This window comes from Tyto alba, unplaced genomic scaffold, assembly GCF_018691265.1.
Source record: "Tyto alba isolate M040663 unplaced genomic scaffold, T.alba_DEE_v4.0 Super-Scaffold_33, whole genome shotgun sequence".
NCBI classification, from domain to species: Eukaryota; Metazoa; Chordata; class Aves; order Strigiformes; family Tytonidae; genus Tyto; species Tyto alba.
In genome coordinates this window covers 10,978,606-10,996,090 of record NW_024881308.1, presented here as the reverse complement: position 1 = coordinate 10,996,090, position 17,485 = coordinate 10,978,606, and the positions used below count along the sequence as shown (strand labels likewise).

The window sequence follows — 17,485 nt, the reverse complement described above, 5'->3', positions numbered from 1 at the left end:
AGGGGCTTTTCAGTCTGTTTACTTAGGCATGGATTTGAGGCTGGATTATGTATATTATTTATAGATCAAATCTCTCTGGGAGTGTCATGTGAATAAAGTTCCTGGCCGTGCCAGCAGCTCTGCACTGGTCGATGAGTGGGCTCCCCCTGGCCATGACCAGGCCCTGCCTTCTTCATGGAGCTGGCTGTGGCATCAGCCGTAACAGCTCAGTTATCAACTGGGAAATTATTGATAGCAGGCTCTGGTCTCTATTTAAGGGCTTGATCCATTTCCTCCAAGAATTTGTTTTAACTGCCACCATTACTCCTTGGACTGTGATCTGGTGCCACATCTGAGCAGTGAAAAGAAACTTTATCTACAGCATCGTTGAGTGCGATGTTTTACTTTTGAATGTCTGAGAATGGTAACTTTATTGCAGGTTATATTAATTTTATTTACAGGAAGAATTCAATTTGTATTTTCAGTTCAGCTCTTTTCCCCTCAAAATACACTTTCTCTGATGGTGTCTGTTTTGCTTTCCTTTTCCTAGATCAGAGGAAATTTATCAGGATTTCATCTGTGCTGTAGGACTTGGCTGTTAACTCGTGATCTTTGTGTTGCATTTTGCTTATCCTGTTATTCTGCTGCCTCCTCTCCATCCTGCAAATGGCTTACTGCTAAGGAAAAGTTTGGATAGTCTTATTCATCTCTTGACTTCACATTGTTAATAAATGTCATCTGAAATCTCAATACCAGTTACCCTTCAGGGAAAAGAATACCCTACTGAAACATAGTGCCTTTCAGTTCCAAGCATGGAGTAAAATTTCTGATTGACCATTGCTGCTGGTCTCCATAAGGGAAGGAGCTCTGCCATCCCCCGGCACGTACCAGCTGGTGCAGACAAGGGCCAGTGCTGCTGTACAGCCTTGTGCAGTCCCATTCCATCAACCCCATAAGAGTTGCTAATTTTACTGAGCTATAATCAAGCCAGAAACACATCAGAGTCACTGATACTCTAGAATATGTTTTAGACATGGGAAAGAAAATGACAAAAAGGTGAAAAGGGGTTGCCCATCCCCTTTTGTAAATAAGAAAAAATGTCCTAAGTCAAAGGCACCAAGACAGGAATAAGATCCCCAACTGTCTGCGATTTTCCCCCCTCCAACACCACAGTTCAAAAGGTCTTTCAAGTAAAATAGTCTCAGACCGGAACCCCCTACAAGCATTTGCCCAGCATAGATATGGGCTAAATACAGGGGCAGAATCCACTCCTTTCTTCATGTTATCTTTATTAATTAGCGGCTTCATTTTATTGGACTTCCTTCAGATTAGGGTACCACTGATGTCAAAATGCAATGCCATCTTTTTCTGGAAATTGTTGACATTTCTGAAAATGTAATCCGTGCTGCAGGACAGGGTCCCTTCAGTCTCCTTTCGTAGGTGATGAGAAGTATGATGTTAATCATTGATGTATGTGTTATGTTATCTGCACAGACTGACAAGTAGTTCTAAGAGAATTTTTGTTATATTTTCTGATTTTTCCAGAATAGGTTGTATGAGGTGAGGAGCATTTAGCTTCTGCAGACTGTAAGCTCAGAAGAAGGTTTATAACTGCATGCAAAATGTGTGTGCAAATTTGTTCCTAACTTGCATTTAACTTTATCACAACTGAGCTCTGAAATTAAGTAACTGCGTTCACAAATGGCTGTAATTAACTGCATACTTACTAATTTGTTCGCACAGCTAAAGTAACCTCCCTGCACAGAAATGTCTGCACAACTCTGGGAGAAAAGCACAGGAGTGAGAGATGCTTCTCATCTTGACTTTGTCTGCACTTCTGTGTCTGCTCTGTGCAAACCAGGTCCTTAGATATTCAAGTGAGAGAAGTGGAACAGGAAAATGGTGTTGTCAGGCCAGACTTAGCAGGTGCCTGCACCTGCAGACAAGGAAAAAGGAAGGTCAACTTTTGAAAAATACGATTCAGCTTACACCTTGTCTTACTGATCAGTCAGGTTTTTGACGTTACTTTCCTTTTTTCTGGCTTCTTCAGGAATTTTGGCTATTTTCTTGTTTTTCCATTCTTTCCCCACTGTAGAGACAGTTCACTTCATTGTCCACAACAAAATGAAATTAAATCAATTTGTCTGAAATTATTATAAAGTTTTTAATCTCTGACAAATGATTGATCTTTCAAAATTGTCAGCAGTTTCAAATTTCAATCTAAATTTATGTACATGTTATAAATATATTTGCTGTTATTTGTGCAGTGTTAAAAGGCTACTCAGCAGCATGAGGTACAGAAGAGTTTTTAAGAATGAGACGATGAAATAGTGTGGAATAATTTATACATTTGTATTTATTTACAAAATATTCTGGCACAAAATCTTTTCCTGTTTTCATGCAGATTGTTTTGCGAGGGACCTCCAGACAGGTGCTCCTGGGCATTGGCATAAATCTTTCAATCTGCAGATCCAATTTCTACAAAAGGGACAAAGACTTTGCTGAGTTCTGCAGACCTAATGCTTCACCTCCACTTTTCCACATCAACTGAAAAACAGTCCCAGCTCACATTTGCCTGCAGAAAGCCTTAGTGTTCACTAGAGTGGGGTTTGGTGCTTTTTATTCCTCCTCTTGGTTTCCCATTGCTTCTTTAATTTCTTTTGTCTGTTAGTGTCCAGATTTATGGCCGGCATTTGTCGGTGCATGGAGCTGAGATGCTGTGTGAGCTGTCTGTATCCCACACCTCCTCTTCTACAGAATGGGAGGCAGCGAGATGTGCTGGCATTCACAGCTCCAAAACAGATCAGCACCTTTCCCAGCTGGGTTTGAAAGGTAGAAAAGCTGCACGCAGACAGGGATGCCTCTGGGCAAGAAGTGAATGAAAGCTGCTGGTGGTTAATAGTTGACATGGGACATACTTGTGGCAAAGTTGTTACAGGCACACAGAAAAATGTTGTATTGAAAGGTATCTATCTAAAAATCACATGCTCAATTTCTTAAAAGCTATTGGCACTTTGTTGTTGGCTTGGACGGAAACCTGTTTAGCCAATTCTGCTTCTGGGAGCTCTGCATCATTTCTGCCAGTACCTGAAGATGGTTTAGGTTTCACCATGAGACTATTTCAAATGGGACCAGGCGATGCAGGAAAGATCTCCTCTGGAAGCCGTCAGCAGCACCAAACCAGTCATGTTTTTAATAATCTTGAAATACACGGGAATACTAAGCTGAGGTACCTGCTCAGCCTTCCAATCCTTTCAGCACACATGAAAAAAAGAAACTAATACTAGACAGAGGTGTCTAATCAAACCATTACCAGAAGCTGCCATTTGGCAGCATTGCGAGGTGGTACCTGGTAACATTAATCCTCAACGAGCAGTCAGTACAGTCCTACCAGTGATTCGAGTGTCCGAGTGATGGGCTTTGAGGAGGGCTGCTTCCCTCCTGGCTGCCTAACGGGGAACCGACGGCGGCGTGCGCAGGGCCGGGGGGTCATGCCCAAATGTGAGCTGCAAACACAAGCACAGGAGGTCTGTGCCCTGGGAGACTTCTCCAGGTTTAGATGCTGCCTCTCAACCAGGCTGCAGTTCCTTCTCCCTCCTCCTTTTGAAACTAGGGGATGTTGTAATGTTTTGTTGCTTTCTCTTTGGCTTTGCAGCTGCTTAAAAAGTTGCCTGGGAATACAAGCATGTGTGTCTGCGTAGGGGGCAATTCCAAGAGGAGGGTCTCCAGTAAGGAAGCTTCGTATCTGCCTAGTTAGGTGAGAGCTGGGCAGGTTTGTTATGACATAACTCTTTGGGGGGGTTGTGGCAGAGGCGGGGTGGGGTGGGGGTTGTGAGAGAGAGAGAAGTGGCGTCTGCAGCACCCCGGTAGTGAGATCAGACACAGGATCTGGCAGCTTTGGGGTAAGCTACCACCCCTCCACTCCACCACTCAGAGCACCTTGGATCTCCAGCTCGCAGGGGAGAGAAAACCAGCAGCGGCAATCATGGCAACATCAAATGGTTTTATTTCTTCATGACCTCTCTCTTCTCCTCTCTCTCATCAATAATTCACCTGAGGGTTTTTTTTTTTTTTTCCCCACTCACCCCCCCTCCTTCTCCCTCTCTTTTTTGATGTGAAGAGAGGAGAGAAAAGGGGGCACCGGAAAGTGTTTATTTTGTTCGGCAGCTTTTTGCAGCGTGTTTTAAAGAGCTTGCGAAAGGACCCGGGTAAAGAAAAAGGGAAAAAAAAAAAAAAAAAAAAAAAAGGCACAAAGTGGTGGCCGGGGAGGGGGGGAGGGGGGGTTAAGGAGAAGAAAAGAAGAAGGAGAGGAAAAAAAGAGATAGAGGGAAGAAGCCGGAGGAAAGAAGACTTTTAGTGCGGCGTTGCCGGGAGGTGCGGGTGTGCGTTGTGCGGGTGTGTGTGTGCGTGGGTGTGGGTGGGTGTGGGGGGGTGGGGGTGTGCGGGGGGAGCGGCTGCCGCTGCTGCCGGCGCTGCCTCCCGCGGGTGCGCGGCGCGGTGGCCGGAGCGGGGCGCGGAGCGGCGGCGCGGGCGGCCGCGGGTGCGGACCATGGGCTGGCGGCTGCTGCCCGCCGTCCTGCTGGCCCTGGCGCTGGGCGGCCCCGCGGCGCGGGCGCAGAACGACACGGAGCCCATCGTCCTGGAGGGCAAGTGCCTGGTGGTCTGCGACTCCAACCCGGCCACCGACGCCAAGGGCTCGTCCTCCTCGCCGCTGGGCATCTCCGTGCGGGCGGCCAACTCCAAGGTCGCCTTCTCGGCCGTGCGGAGCACCAACCACGAACCCTCCGAGATGAGCAACAAGACGCGCATCATCTACTTCGACCAGGTAAGCGGCGGGGCCGGGGCGGGGTGGGGGGGATCCCCGTGGGGCCGGGGTGCCTGGCCGTCCGTGTCCCCCACCCCCCCCCCCCCGCGCCGGGACGCGGCCGGGCGCGATCAACAAGTGCCGCCCCGCGGGTCCCCCTTCCCCCCGCGCCCCTACTTCGCCCATTCCCTTCATTCCGGCAAAAAGTTGGGGGGCGGCTGCCTGCGGGGAGTCCCCGCCGAGCCCCCGCACCCTAAATCTGGAAAAACGCAGGGGCCGGGCGGGTCGCAGCTGGAGGCTCGATTTGGGGTGTGTGTGTGTGTGGGTGGGGGGGGGGTGTAGCCGCGGCCAGCCGCCCCCGCGGAGGGCATGTCACGACCCGCAGGAGTTTCCCACTTGCCCCCCGGGGCTGAGGCCGGCGGTGCGCGGTGTGTGTGTGTGTGTGTGGGGTGGGGGCTCCGCGGTGGATGGGTCCGGGTAAGTTATTTTGGCTGAAGCGCAGCCCGAGCCCGGCGGAGCTGCGCGGGTCCCCGAGCGGCCTCCGCGGGTCTGCGCGGCGGGCGGGCGGGCGGGCGAGGCGGGGGCAGCCGGTTGGCCCGGGAGGCTGCGGGGGGAGAGGGTTTCTCAGGTGCAAGGAGCCTGCGTAGATTTTTAGACGGCTTGCGCAGCCTTTGGGGGGGGTGGGGGGAAGGAAGGGCGAATTTTACAGAAAAATCGTTTAACTTTTCTATAACAATCACAGGCTTATAGGACAGCCCCTCTCATCTCAGTCACTAATATTAACGTACAGATGCCAGCACACATTTCATGTACCTGCCCCTGTCCTACGGCAAGTCTAAAGTAATTGAGACTGATGGTTATTTTTCTTGCTATACCGTATTATAATGAACAGTAAATTGTAGTGACAGCTGAAGCCAGATATGTTACATAGCTTGGTGCTGGCAGTGTAAATTAGCCTAACTTCACGGACATGGCTTTCTAGGGCTGAGCCTGGCAAAAAGGAGCCTGAAAATATCAATCAAAAATAAAGCATAACTAAGTGGAAAGAAAGAAACATTTAGTCATTAAAGAAGTTATTTAGCATATGGAGGATTCACTCATGTAATATGTTCCCCTCTGTTAGTTGTCTCTGCTTAAATAAACCCAAATTATTATTAGTGCTTACAAAAATAAATAAAGCAGCAAAGGCTCACAGCCAGTTTTTGCTCAGATGAGCCAGGTATGTCAGGAGCTCTGTCTGTCTATAAACTGGTGAATGAATTGTATCATTCATGAACATCCTTCCTCACAGCTACTTTGAGGAAGATGGTGTTGACTTGCCCATTGCTTTTTAGCCAAAAGCAGTATGCCACTCCCTGAATTAGTGTTTTGATGTCATTTGGGGGGAATGATGAACAAAAACGCCTTTTCTTAATCTCCTCTAAACATGTATGGAACAAAACTCTTGAAGGTATGATATTTTAGCAAAGTAAGAAATATTTTCCACCCTAGTTTATTTGTAGTAAAGTTGTACTACAAATATAACTAAATATCCATTTTATTAGTAATATTCCAACTTAATTGAGAGAACAATGAATAAAACAGCACAGACGTAGATAAAAATATATCCATGGGTGGTTTCTAAAGTTAATAGTCTGTATTTTTTACTTAGCACTGAATACCTGTACTAATTCCCATGCTATATTTTTTGTTTGTAGATCCTAGTAAATGTGGGCAATTTTTTCACGTTGGAGTCTGTCTTTGTAGCACCAAGAAAAGGAATTTACAGTTTCAGTTTTCACGTAATTAAAGTCTATCAGAGTCAAACAATTCAGGTACGTTGATCAAATATGATTATAAAATCTTTTACTTAAATTGTTTATTTAGAATAGGATCTTGACCAAACACCGGAGTATTTAACACACTTTCAAGTAAAAATAGCTTAGTTTAAAGCAACCTGTGGTGTAGAGTTCCTATCAGTAGAGTGAATACATTTAAACGGAACAGCTGTAAGAAGGCAGGATCCTTACCTCAGATGAATTGCCATAGCTTCACTTCTATACCAGAAGAACTGAGTATCTGGGGTGACGTAAAGTATTCAATAGAATGAATCATCCAAGAGTAAAATAGAGCCCTATATTTAACTTAATTGCATAAATACTATTGAAGAGTTGTATTTTGCTACAGGTTAAACTCACTGTCTTGAATACAGGTGTTCTGGGGATACATACCAGATTTGCCTATTTGTGTAGCACTCTGTGACCTGGCTGACAGCTCAGGATGCCAGGTATTTGTTTATGACATCAGTCTGCTGTGGACCAAGGTTAGTTAAGGTGGTCTACTTGTTCTACAACTATACCAAAATGTTATACCTCTAGAGGGATGTCTTCTAGGAAACCCTATTAGCAGTTTAAACTTTTTTTTTCAGCATATAATACATAAAAGATATGCTGTATATTTAAAAAAAAGAAAGGAGTGATTCTGCACTTTTTTTCTGTAGCTTAACAGCAGCTGAACTACCTAATTAAATACAAGTATGTAGTGGCTTAGAGGAAAAGCCTCTAAGTTTCTGAATATCCTCTTGCTCAGCCAACAGTAAATTTCTTAAAGTACATTCCTTAATCTTCATGCCAGGTCATGCAATGGTTGTGACATACATCCTGAATTTCTAGATCTGGAGTAACATCTGTGGCTTCCCTTTTTTCCACCTGTGAGACCACCAGATTTACAGAAGCAGCTGATGCTTTTCCCCTGATCTGGCTTGCTCCTGAATATGGTTTTCAGTGTACAAGGCTGACATGAAACAGATTTCTGCAGGACTGATCAGCCATTTCTTTGGGGCAGCTCTGGCTTTGGGTTCCTGCTAAAGCTCCTCAGAAAAGTGTAAATGGTAGAGATGGTAGAGGAAGCTCATGCGAGACACATTCACATCCCTGTTGAAGTTCACCTTCAGTTTACAACATGGAATCATGGTTCTGTTCAGGTCAATGGCAAAGGTCTTACATGAGATAGTGACCTCATGAAAATCTCTATAATGAGCTTATAAGCTATTTAATATGCTCAAACTTTGTTCCTTTCACTCTCTTAAATGCTGAAGATTGAAATGGCCTAGAATAACTGTATGTTAGTCAGCTTCATTGGATTTAAAGTACATATTGCCAAGAAAAATGTTGAGGCTTGGATTCTGGAAGGCCAATGCAGACTTTGGTGTTTTACATACCAGCTACTCAAACCTGGGAGTCTGGGGCTCGTAACAGGGAATGTTACAACGTGTGACAAGGCCTGAAATCTTTCACAGATCAAGAGTTTCTGAAGTGATGGATGGGTTTGGCCGGCTCATTTTTGGCATAGTTAACATGACACCATCCAGTGCAAACCTGTGATGTGTCTTCTGCTGTGATTAAAATAGCTGTAAGATGATCTGCAGGGGAACCTGACCCAGAGAGATGGTAGAGAAGGAAGGAGAGAAACCAAAAGCAAGCAATGAGTAAACTCCTGATGCTCTTTTTTCTGCATGTATGCTAACTAGGGGGGAGGACCAAAAGCCGTTGCAGTGGAGCAAACCAGCTTGAGTCTCAGCCACATGCAGACTTAAACACCACTAAATCACCTGAAGGCTTCCTACATAAGTGATATTACTATGCTCCTGGAACATCTGTTAGTGCCATTAAATATCATTAAACTGAAATTGGTTCCCTGGGGACATCTGATTAAGTGGATTTCCCAGATAGGCGAATCCCAAATCAGGGCCAGATTCTGCTGCCCTGATTTATGCTGAGTACTAATTTATTCTGTGGCAACTCCCATTAAAATTAATGGGAGCATATGCAAGGCCAGCATACTCGATATGTATAAGCATATCATAATTCACCCCTCGGTGACTGCATTATAGCTGCTTAAAAAGAAAAAGCAGAAGAAAGCTAATAGTTTGCCATGGGGGAAATGAAAAATGCCTGGATCTGTCCATTCCCCCAGCCCCTGCCCATCTTTATTTACAGAGTGTCTGTGTGATGTTGCTTTCAGAGCAGTGGCTGTGCTGACTTTCAGAAGTGTTTTACAGAAAAATGGGTTCAGTACCAAAACACAGTGCGGTTGTTCATGAAGCCAAAGGTCTGTTCTAGACTTAACTAAGGCGCTGTCAGCAATGGAAGAGGCATATATTTTGCCCTTGATGACGTGTAAGCTCTCAGCCTACTGCAGTATCTTTGACATCTCATCAAGTGCCTGTATCGCACCTCTGGGTGCCCAGGTTTCTTGAAATTGTCATCTTTGCTACTGTGTGTCTGAATAACCTGTGAGGTGGGCAAAGTGAAACAAACTGAGGTAACAGCTCACAGTTCCCTACTACCAGAGAGTCGCAACAATTAATGTGCCCAAGCAGCAGATGAAAGCAATGTCGTGTCACCCTTCACACGGACCGAGCCGGGACCGTGGCACCCCGTGGACAGTGTCCCACTGACTTCACTCAGCTGCAGGTCAAGCCCATGAAAGATGAATGTGCTTGTACACTCCTGATTAATTATTAGCTTAACACAAACAAACAACAAGCAGTGCTGACTGGGACTTTAGCAGACCTCTCACACTGTAGTTAATATTCAGTGATAGTTCTTGATGTTCTTCTGTTAATTAAAGCTTCTCAGTGGTTTTTCTCTCGTAGGTTAATTTGATGCTAAATGGAAAGCCAGTCATATCTGCTTTTGCCGGGGACAAGGATGTCACACGTGAAGCTGCCACTAATGGAGTGCTGCTCTATCTAGACAAGGAGGATAAGGTTTACCTGAAATTGGAGAAAGGTAATCTGGTCGGTGGATGGCAGTATTCTACGTTTTCTGGCTTTCTGGTCTTTCCCCTGTAAAGTCCATTTTCCTGTGACATTCATCCAGGTGTGGACTCATCATTGCCTCTGTTACATGAAGATCATTTTATCATCATGGGATTGATGTTTCTTTATTGGTTTTTCATGGGTGAATATGGATTCTCTTTATGGATTTTGGCCCCATCTGGACTACTCAGAAGTTTCACAGAATTTTGTGTGTTTGTTTAAATACAATATATTTGGACTGAGACTAAAGCAGACAATAAATATCTATGCTTAATGTTACAGTCTAAAGCTGCCTGCAAGATTTATTCAGATTTAATTTACTGGACTTACTGGATTCGTGGGAGAAGTGGATTTTCTTTAATTATGAAAAGACTGGCAACCAGGTCTATAATTTAGGAGAGTTTGAGTTCAGACTTCAATCAAGAGTTAGTGTGTTGCTGCCAAAGAACTGTATATTGATATATTGGTCATACATGTTTCTGTCATTGGGACTTAACTGACATGATCTGTTCCATTGTCTTGAGAAAGGTAATTATTATTGATAAGTGGTTGACTTTAATTCTCCTCTGCGTGTAGTGTGTTGGATGATTCACCCATATATTTATGCTCTGTCACTGGTCACAATCAAGTCTAGCTTACATAAAGCTAAGAGGTTATGGCTGTATTTTAATTGGATATGTAAGGTATTCCTCTTTTCCCTGTGTTGTTTTCTAAAAAGAAAAGCAGATTATAAACATTAAGAAAAATATTCTTACCAGGGTTAAAGGTGATCATTCAGGCACAACTTTGCAAAAGAGCTTTGCCCTGCAGGAAGTCTCACACTTGTTCTTCAATTTTAATTAACATGATTGATAATAACTGCTTTATTAAAAACCTAAGGGATTCCTTCCTTAGACACAACCACTTTATTAGCTGGAGATGAGATCCCCTTGTTTGTAATTATGTCTATTTTTCAAACCTTCTGTTGTGTTAAAGGTATCATCTGGTTTTGCCTTAACTCCACAACTGTATATAATTTTAGATCATATGTTTAGCAAATATTAAACCCAAATAGCCGGTACCTAATTTGGTGCAATATCTTTTCGGCTTTTTGTACAGATCATATGAATTCATAAACTTATTTATTATATCATTGTTACATAATAAAAATTAATACATGTTAGTTGAATTTTTGACCTTTGGATTTTGGAAGTCACTTCATGATATTTTTTTATTGGATATAATTATTATATGCAAAGTGTAAGCTTTTGGGATTCACAGAAACTGTCCTGGGAGACAGGCAAACTGTCATAATTTAGCCTGGCAGAATCCTAGAGGTAATCAGAATGAGCTAGAAATAACCTATGCATTTTATTTAAAAAACCATTTAGGCAGAAATCCTGGCTTCACTGAAGTTAGTGTTAAGAATCACATTGATTCCAAAGGATTTTGGATGAGACCTGTGCTTTAGGTTTTGCTGTCAGCATTAAACTCCAGTGCCATCAATCTGAATATCAATTAAAAATGATTTTCACATGAACTGCTAATGAAACCTTCATCCCTCATGCCCAAAATGCACAATGAATTCAATGGATATTTGTGCCTTGCATATCATGAAGGATATAGTTCTAAATTAAAAAAATACTATGTACTTGAGAATGTTTCTAGATGGAAGCATATCCAGCAATCTGGGACCTTCTCTAAAAGCCAGCTTAGGCTTGGATTTGCTGTTTTAGGTAATCTGTTTCCAATTTCTTCACTTGTTAGCCAAGTGCAGTGTATCATATTGCTCTAACTGCTGTAAATGGATACTTCTCTGATTTAAAGACTTGTGCATGGCTGGCTGATGCTCCTGATAAAGGGAATCAGTGTCACAGAATTGTGCTGAAATTCCTTATTTCTCTGGACCCAACATACAGGATTTTTTTGGGGAATTTCAGGAGGATAGTTGGGTATGTTTGCACCCCAGTGAAATAGATCAGATGAGGAGGTCATTTGTTAGATACGGTATTGTTTCTGCACAGAACACTGCAGTTTGGGAGAAAGTGGAAAGACACAGCAAGAAGGCAAATTATTTACATCACTGAAAAATAAAGTTTTCCATTCTGACTAATCAAAATGTATCACTATTGTACCCCAAAAATGTGTGTGTGTGTATATATATGTATGTGTATATCTAAAAAACCTGGGGATTGCAGCACATAATGTACATGATATTATAAAAAGTTTTTTTGTCATAAGAGTTTATTTCAGAGGGGAATATCAATATTTTGTATAAAACTGGTAAAATCTGAAAGTTCACCTTACCCACTGATATATATGTATGTAAGGAAACATTGTTCCTACACAGATAGAAGAAAAATGGCATTAAAGGTGTCAGTATGCTTTTCAGAATGATCAAATGTACCTAACTTCTTTTGTTTGTAAACATACGACCTTTAAAAGCTGCCTTTAGCATTCAGCAATAATACTGAGCTATTTTAATGTACTGTTGATTTCCCCTTGGCAAAAGATTTGTGTTTACTTCAGCGTCATTAACAGTTATTTAAACTTTAACTAGAGAGTCTAGCAAGTTATTCAATTAAGGAAATATATTTTGATGGAAATGTCCTAAATATTTCTCCTCAGTCTCTAAAATCAGAATTACTAACTAAATAGTTTGCTAGTTAAAGGAAAACAGAAAGTTTCACAGAAGTCACTGTAAAGCAGCTTGTGTTACCTTCACACAACGCTGAGCAGTGACTCCACTCAGAGGCGGCCTCTGGAGATGGGCAGTTCTCTTAGCTCACATTTAAACATTTAAATAAGAACAAACTATGGTTTTTAAACTACAATTCGAGCTACTTTCCAGATCTTGAGCTCATTTTCATTGTATTGTCCCACACTTCAGTTATGTCAGTAGGAGTTTCTCCTAGAAGAGTTAAGATAAGCTAGCCTAGATGGAGCTGGGCCTGGTAACTACGGTTTTTCTCCTCTTTCTTTCGTCATTCCTTTTCCTTCTGTCTTCCCATGTCACTGCTACAGTAGTTTTCTTGTCCCGAAGCAATGGCTCAGGAGACACTTCAAATTTCAAAGGGTATTTAAGATTAGAGGTTTGATTTAAAAAAAAAAATAACTTAAATCTCCATTGAGCTGCAATGTAAAGTTTAGAGCCGAATTTATGATCCTGTTGTATTCGATTAAGCTAGCCTTATTGACTCTGGTGAGGGCAGAATTTCCCACTCTGTGCATATCCCTGCTGTAGAACATGCTGAGGCTCTATACCCACATCCTTCAACATACACCCACTTTGTAGTCAACTCTGTAGCTTTCAAAGGTTGGTCGTGCAAGAAAATGTTTTGGCCATGGGTGGTAAAGATAAAAGAAAAAAGTTACTGTCTGAGAATAACATACATATTGTTATTATCAGTGATCTCTTTACAAAGGAGATCAATATTTTTACCTTTTTGTGTTTTATTTATATTATATCCATATTTTATTATAAAACTAAGGGGAAAAAAACCCTATATTGTCCTCCTCAGGTGATGTAAATGTTTTTGGTAGAGCCAGGAATACCCTGGTCTCCTAGATTAATCTGGTGTAGAAATCTGCTCTGTTGTGTTGAATCCTACTTGCTATGATGAAAATGACTGCAGAGCCAAAAAAGATACCGTTCAAAAGAGCCTGGGTAACAGAAGTGTTTTTGGAAAAGGCACTGAGGTAGCTTTGAAAATTTCACAAGCAGTTTTTTCTTTACATAACAAGGAAAAACTAGCTCTGAAGCATAGAGAAGGAAATCAGATTTTTTTTTTTTTTTCTTAAGCAACATTTTGTATTTGCTTTGTATGTAATTTTCTAGTAGTACCTGAACATTTTCTGAGTGTAAATTAAATTGCTTTGGCCAGGTCATGACAGAATAAGTATTGCAACCTCAGTGTTACTACTGAGAAAATGGAGAGAGGGTTTGGGAAATGACCAGTGCCATACCCAGAGTGCCATCTCATCCACTGCTGGTGCTTGGTCCTGTTCAGTTGCTGGATTGATCCTTTTTCTGATACAAGACAATTTTTTAAAACACAGAATGGTTTTGGAGTAAATGGCATACTGCTGTATTTCCTTTTCCATATTATTTAGATGTCTATTTCCAGAAGGATGAATGCAGTGAAACAGGACAGTTTTAAATGTTCTGAGAATTTCATAATTAGCTATCAACTCTGTCTTCCTTTTTTTTTTTTTTTTTTTTCCCAAGCCCCCAAAGGAGCACATCTACAGTACGTATAGTATTTTTACAAGCAGGTTTTAGGATAGAGAAGATAAATGCAAGAAGCAGTATGTCATAATCACAACAAGGAAGCTGAACCATTAACATGAAATATGGGCTGAAGCAGAGAAGCAGATATATGTTCTCCTCCTTTTATAAGGGTTTCTGAGTTGGTAACATGTTTTACCTTAGCTATTCATTACAGCTGGCCTTCATATTGTAAGAGCTCTTTATAATATTCAAACTCTTTGTCTTCTAAAGACAATGTTAACCAGATGACTCAATGTTAATAAATGTAGATCCCCAGTGACAGAATTTATTGGCTGGCACATGCCACAACAGCATATTTTTTGTACTATTGCTGTCCAGACGGAAAAGGCTCCTTTGAGAAAAGACATTGTCTTAGGCACTGAGCTAAAGTTATTTATCTGTTGCTGGTTAGGAATGGGGAGGGGGGGGGGGAAACCTTTCCTACCATAAAGCACTAAGGGGAATGAATACAAAGAATAATGATAAAATCAGTCAGTTATATAAGTGATGATGAGAATAATGGAAATGTGGCTTGAATAGTCTGTTTAGTGAAAGCTGTGATCTAAGGCGTTTGATGGAAGCAATCACTATTTTAATCCTCACAGTTTGGGGGAAGGGAAAAAGCCAGTTGCATCATTTTTAACAGGTTCTTTTCCTTTTTTTTTTCCACCCCTTTTTTCCTGTTTTTTTTTTTTTTTTTTTTTTTTTTTTTTTTTTTTTTCATCCTGCCTTGTGGTTCTGCTTAGCTGCAAAAAGATGTGATCAGGAATGATCTAAGAAAAGTTCATTTCTGAAGACAGATGGGGGAGGGTATTACTTTTTTTTTTTTTTTTTTTTCTGGTATCTGATGTGGGGGAATAAAACAAGCAGGAGAGGAAGGAAAATGACAAACTTGACTTAACCTAAATACGTTCTTGACCTATCGTCCAGTTCAGTGAATTGCCTAAATATGTTCTGCTTATATGCGTAATACTTTTCTACAATGCATGATACTGACCCATCTTGTCAAGGCCACCATATTGTAATCTGATGGCTTTTAATCCTGCTGGAGGAAACTAGATGTAGAAGTGTAGTGCAGAGCACTGGAGATTGGCAAATAAAACAGCTTTATCTCTGTACTTACACGTGTGCTTGGATTTACTCCCACAAAGCAGATCTGTCATTCCTGGGGCATTTTGGTGCAAAAGGTAAATGTGTGTATGAACATTGACACACTTGAAAACAAGCTGTGAATCTAGATATTTCTGAATTACTGCTGACACAAGGAAAAAACTGTACCCTAAGCTCATGGTGAGGATATTTAAATGTGCTGTATGGTCCTAATGCTGAAAGGTGGCAGATCTTGTCACCTGGGCAGTGACCGAAGCTCTGCTGAGGGGACAAGACCTGCCCACAGATGGAGGGTCTGTATTGACCCAAGAGTTGGGGGCCTCTGTCAGAGCAGTGTTAGGACAGGCAGGCATGCTGTCAGCTGTCCTGGAGTTTTACTCAATTTAAAAATCAATGTTTGGGGTTTTATTTTATCCCTTTCTTTGCAAACGAAGGTCTATTTACAGTGAACATATGGGACTCTCAAACAAAGGCAGTCTTTAAAATTAACACTGTCTGAAAATAAATTTAAGAGAAAGTTCTTCTAAGTATATAGCAAGGCTAAATTTCTCTTAAGTTGAAGGTATGCAATTAAGTAGCAAAGCAAATTAAAGATACATCTGTGCTCTACTACACAACTAAACATAAAGGAGCAAAATTGATTCTGGCGTGTATCCCACGTACCTGCAAAACAGCTCAGAAGCTCAATACAACAGAATTACAACTCATTATGCCGGCTATTCCCACTGTGCAGTCACAGAAACAGCCACTGGGCAGCCTCACCCGGCAGTGCTGCTGCGGCGCCCGCTGATGAGATGCATTTTCAGGAGAGGAAGGTTAGTACTGGTGTCGGAGCATTTTCCTGGAACAACAGGGCTGGATGCGGCTCCTCCAGAGGCTCTCAAGCACCCAGGCAGACCTGACCAGCTCTCACAATGCTCCGGTCTACAGCAGGTTGCAAAATTTTACTTGAAACAATTCCCTACCAGGAAACAACATTTGAATTCAATTATTGTTTGCAGAAAGCAGATGCATTAGAAGTAATTTTTTTTTTTTTTTGCTAATAAAAGGAGAGAATTGGTTTGAATCAAGAAGCTTTTTTACTCAATTTTAAACTCTTTATTTGAAAGATTACATTAGTTTAAATAGAAAAGGGAAAGAATTAAAACTGAAATAAAACATTTGAACGTTTGAAATAAGTATTTACAAATAAAACATTTAGACTGCTCTAAAATTATTTTTGTCACTAGGGTTTCATTTGGGTAAAAGGATACAATTTTGGAAGTTCACTTAGATTTTATGGATGACTATATTTCCAAATCTCTACCTTTCCTTTATTTTTTTTAACAGAAAGCAAATGTTTTCTCACAAGCTTTATTTTAATCCTATTAACTGATTTTCTAAATCATATAAAACTGTCTGTTGAAAAGTCTGCACAAAGATTTCATAAACTGTGCTTCTATTTTTTTTTTTTTATCTTTCAGAATGTATCTTTAATGTCATGGGGACAGCTGTTTTGATCTTCAGGGATGATCAAACACTGCAGATTTCCTCTGCTGAGAAAACCTGAATCACGTTAAACGCACCTGGCTTAAGGATTTCACTGGAGGCTCATATTAGTAGTCAAGTTCAGTGAAATTTTCATGAAGACCTTTGACACCTTAGGGTCAGGGTGTAGAAGAAGGGATCCAGCTTTCACATAAAAGGTGATTTTCTCTGTGCCTGCAACCTGACTCCACCTTCACCCTCAGTTACAACTTCCTAATATGATGGTGGCCAGTCCATTTTATTTGTCTATTTAAGCTTTTTCATAGATTCAAATTCTGATAGTCTTGATAGATGCTCAGAACTGGCTGAGCATTGAGTGTCTGGCCAAGGAGTGCAATAAGTCCCTTTAAAGCTTACGAAAAGGGACATTTGTCCTTTCATCCTTTGCGTATCAGGCAACATACCCCCTGCATTCCTTTCCTCTCTGTGGCCTGTGGCCAGCCAGAAATATTGAAATCACTGTTGATATTGAAATATTGATAAACGTGTTGGCTTAGTTCAGCAGTTATTTGTACAGGTGTGCTCAGTTCACCAACCACTATGTGATTTGGTCCTGTTGGACAAATTTTAATATTTATTTATTTTTCAATAAGGTAAGACAACCAGAAGCCTTTATGGGCACTGAAGAAAGACAGTAACCAACTGCCTGAGAAGGCATTCAACACCAGCATGGGAACTGCAAAAAGTAATAGAGAGCAGTTTTAGTCAATAGTGTATAGGTGGAACTACTCAATGCATGAAGATTTATAGCTAGAACAGAAGAAGATAACCTGATGTATATGTAACCTGTTTAATGACACCTAATTTCTCACTTCTTTGGGAGAAATAAGTTCTGGTTCATTTCTAGAAAGCAAAACTGTGATCCAAATAATGAAACTATTTGAAGAATGAATATCTAAACCACAGGAATATTAAGAAATATCACTGTTGTATAAGAGAAAAGAATTCTGCAGTGGCAACGTGTTTTAGTATTTGTGGACTGTTTAAAGGGATTCCTACAAAAATAACAAAGGCT

At 41.4% G+C, this 17,485-nt stretch overlaps 2 protein-coding genes across 2 annotated transcripts in view; both read left to right on the top strand.

Moving 5' to 3' along the window:
- LOC104369575 (delphilin) overlaps nucleotides 1–4,198 on the top strand; it is a 61,055-nt gene extending 56,857 nt beyond the window's left edge. Inside the window, exon 18 of the mRNA XM_032993581.2 lies at nucleotides 2,384–4,198. The gene's annotated coding sequence lies outside the window, so the exon portion shown is untranslated. The remainder of the gene's footprint in view (nucleotides 1–2,383) is intronic.
- A 225-nt stretch (nucleotides 4,199–4,423) lies between these two features.
- CBLN4 (cerebellin 4 precursor) lies at nucleotides 4,424–11,960 on the top strand. Its single transcript, XM_032993582.2, has 3 exons — nucleotides 4,424–4,804; nucleotides 6,481–6,597; nucleotides 9,420–11,960. Exons 1-3 carry the CDS (start codon nucleotides 4,529–4,531, stop codon nucleotides 9,615–9,617), a joined length of 591 nt encoding a protein of 196 aa, XP_032849473.1. The 5' UTR covers nucleotides 4,424–4,528; the 3' UTR covers nucleotides 9,618–11,960.
- The last annotated feature ends 5,525 nt before the right edge of the window (nucleotides 11,961–17,485 follow it).

Excerpts from the sequence above, each read along its gene's own strand:
- CBLN4 (XM_032993582.2), top strand. The coding sequence starts at position 4,529 with ATGGGCTGGCGGCTGCTGCCCGCCGTCCTGCTGGCCCTGGCGCTGGGC. Across the intron at positions 4,805-6,480 it reads GCATCATCTACTTCGACCAG|ATCCTAGTAAATGTGGGCAA; the intron begins GTAAGCGGCGGG and ends TTTTGTTTGTAG. Across the intron at positions 6,598-9,419 it reads ATCAGAGTCAAACAATTCAG|GTTAATTTGATGCTAAATGG; the intron begins GTACGTTGATCA and ends TTTCTCTCGTAG.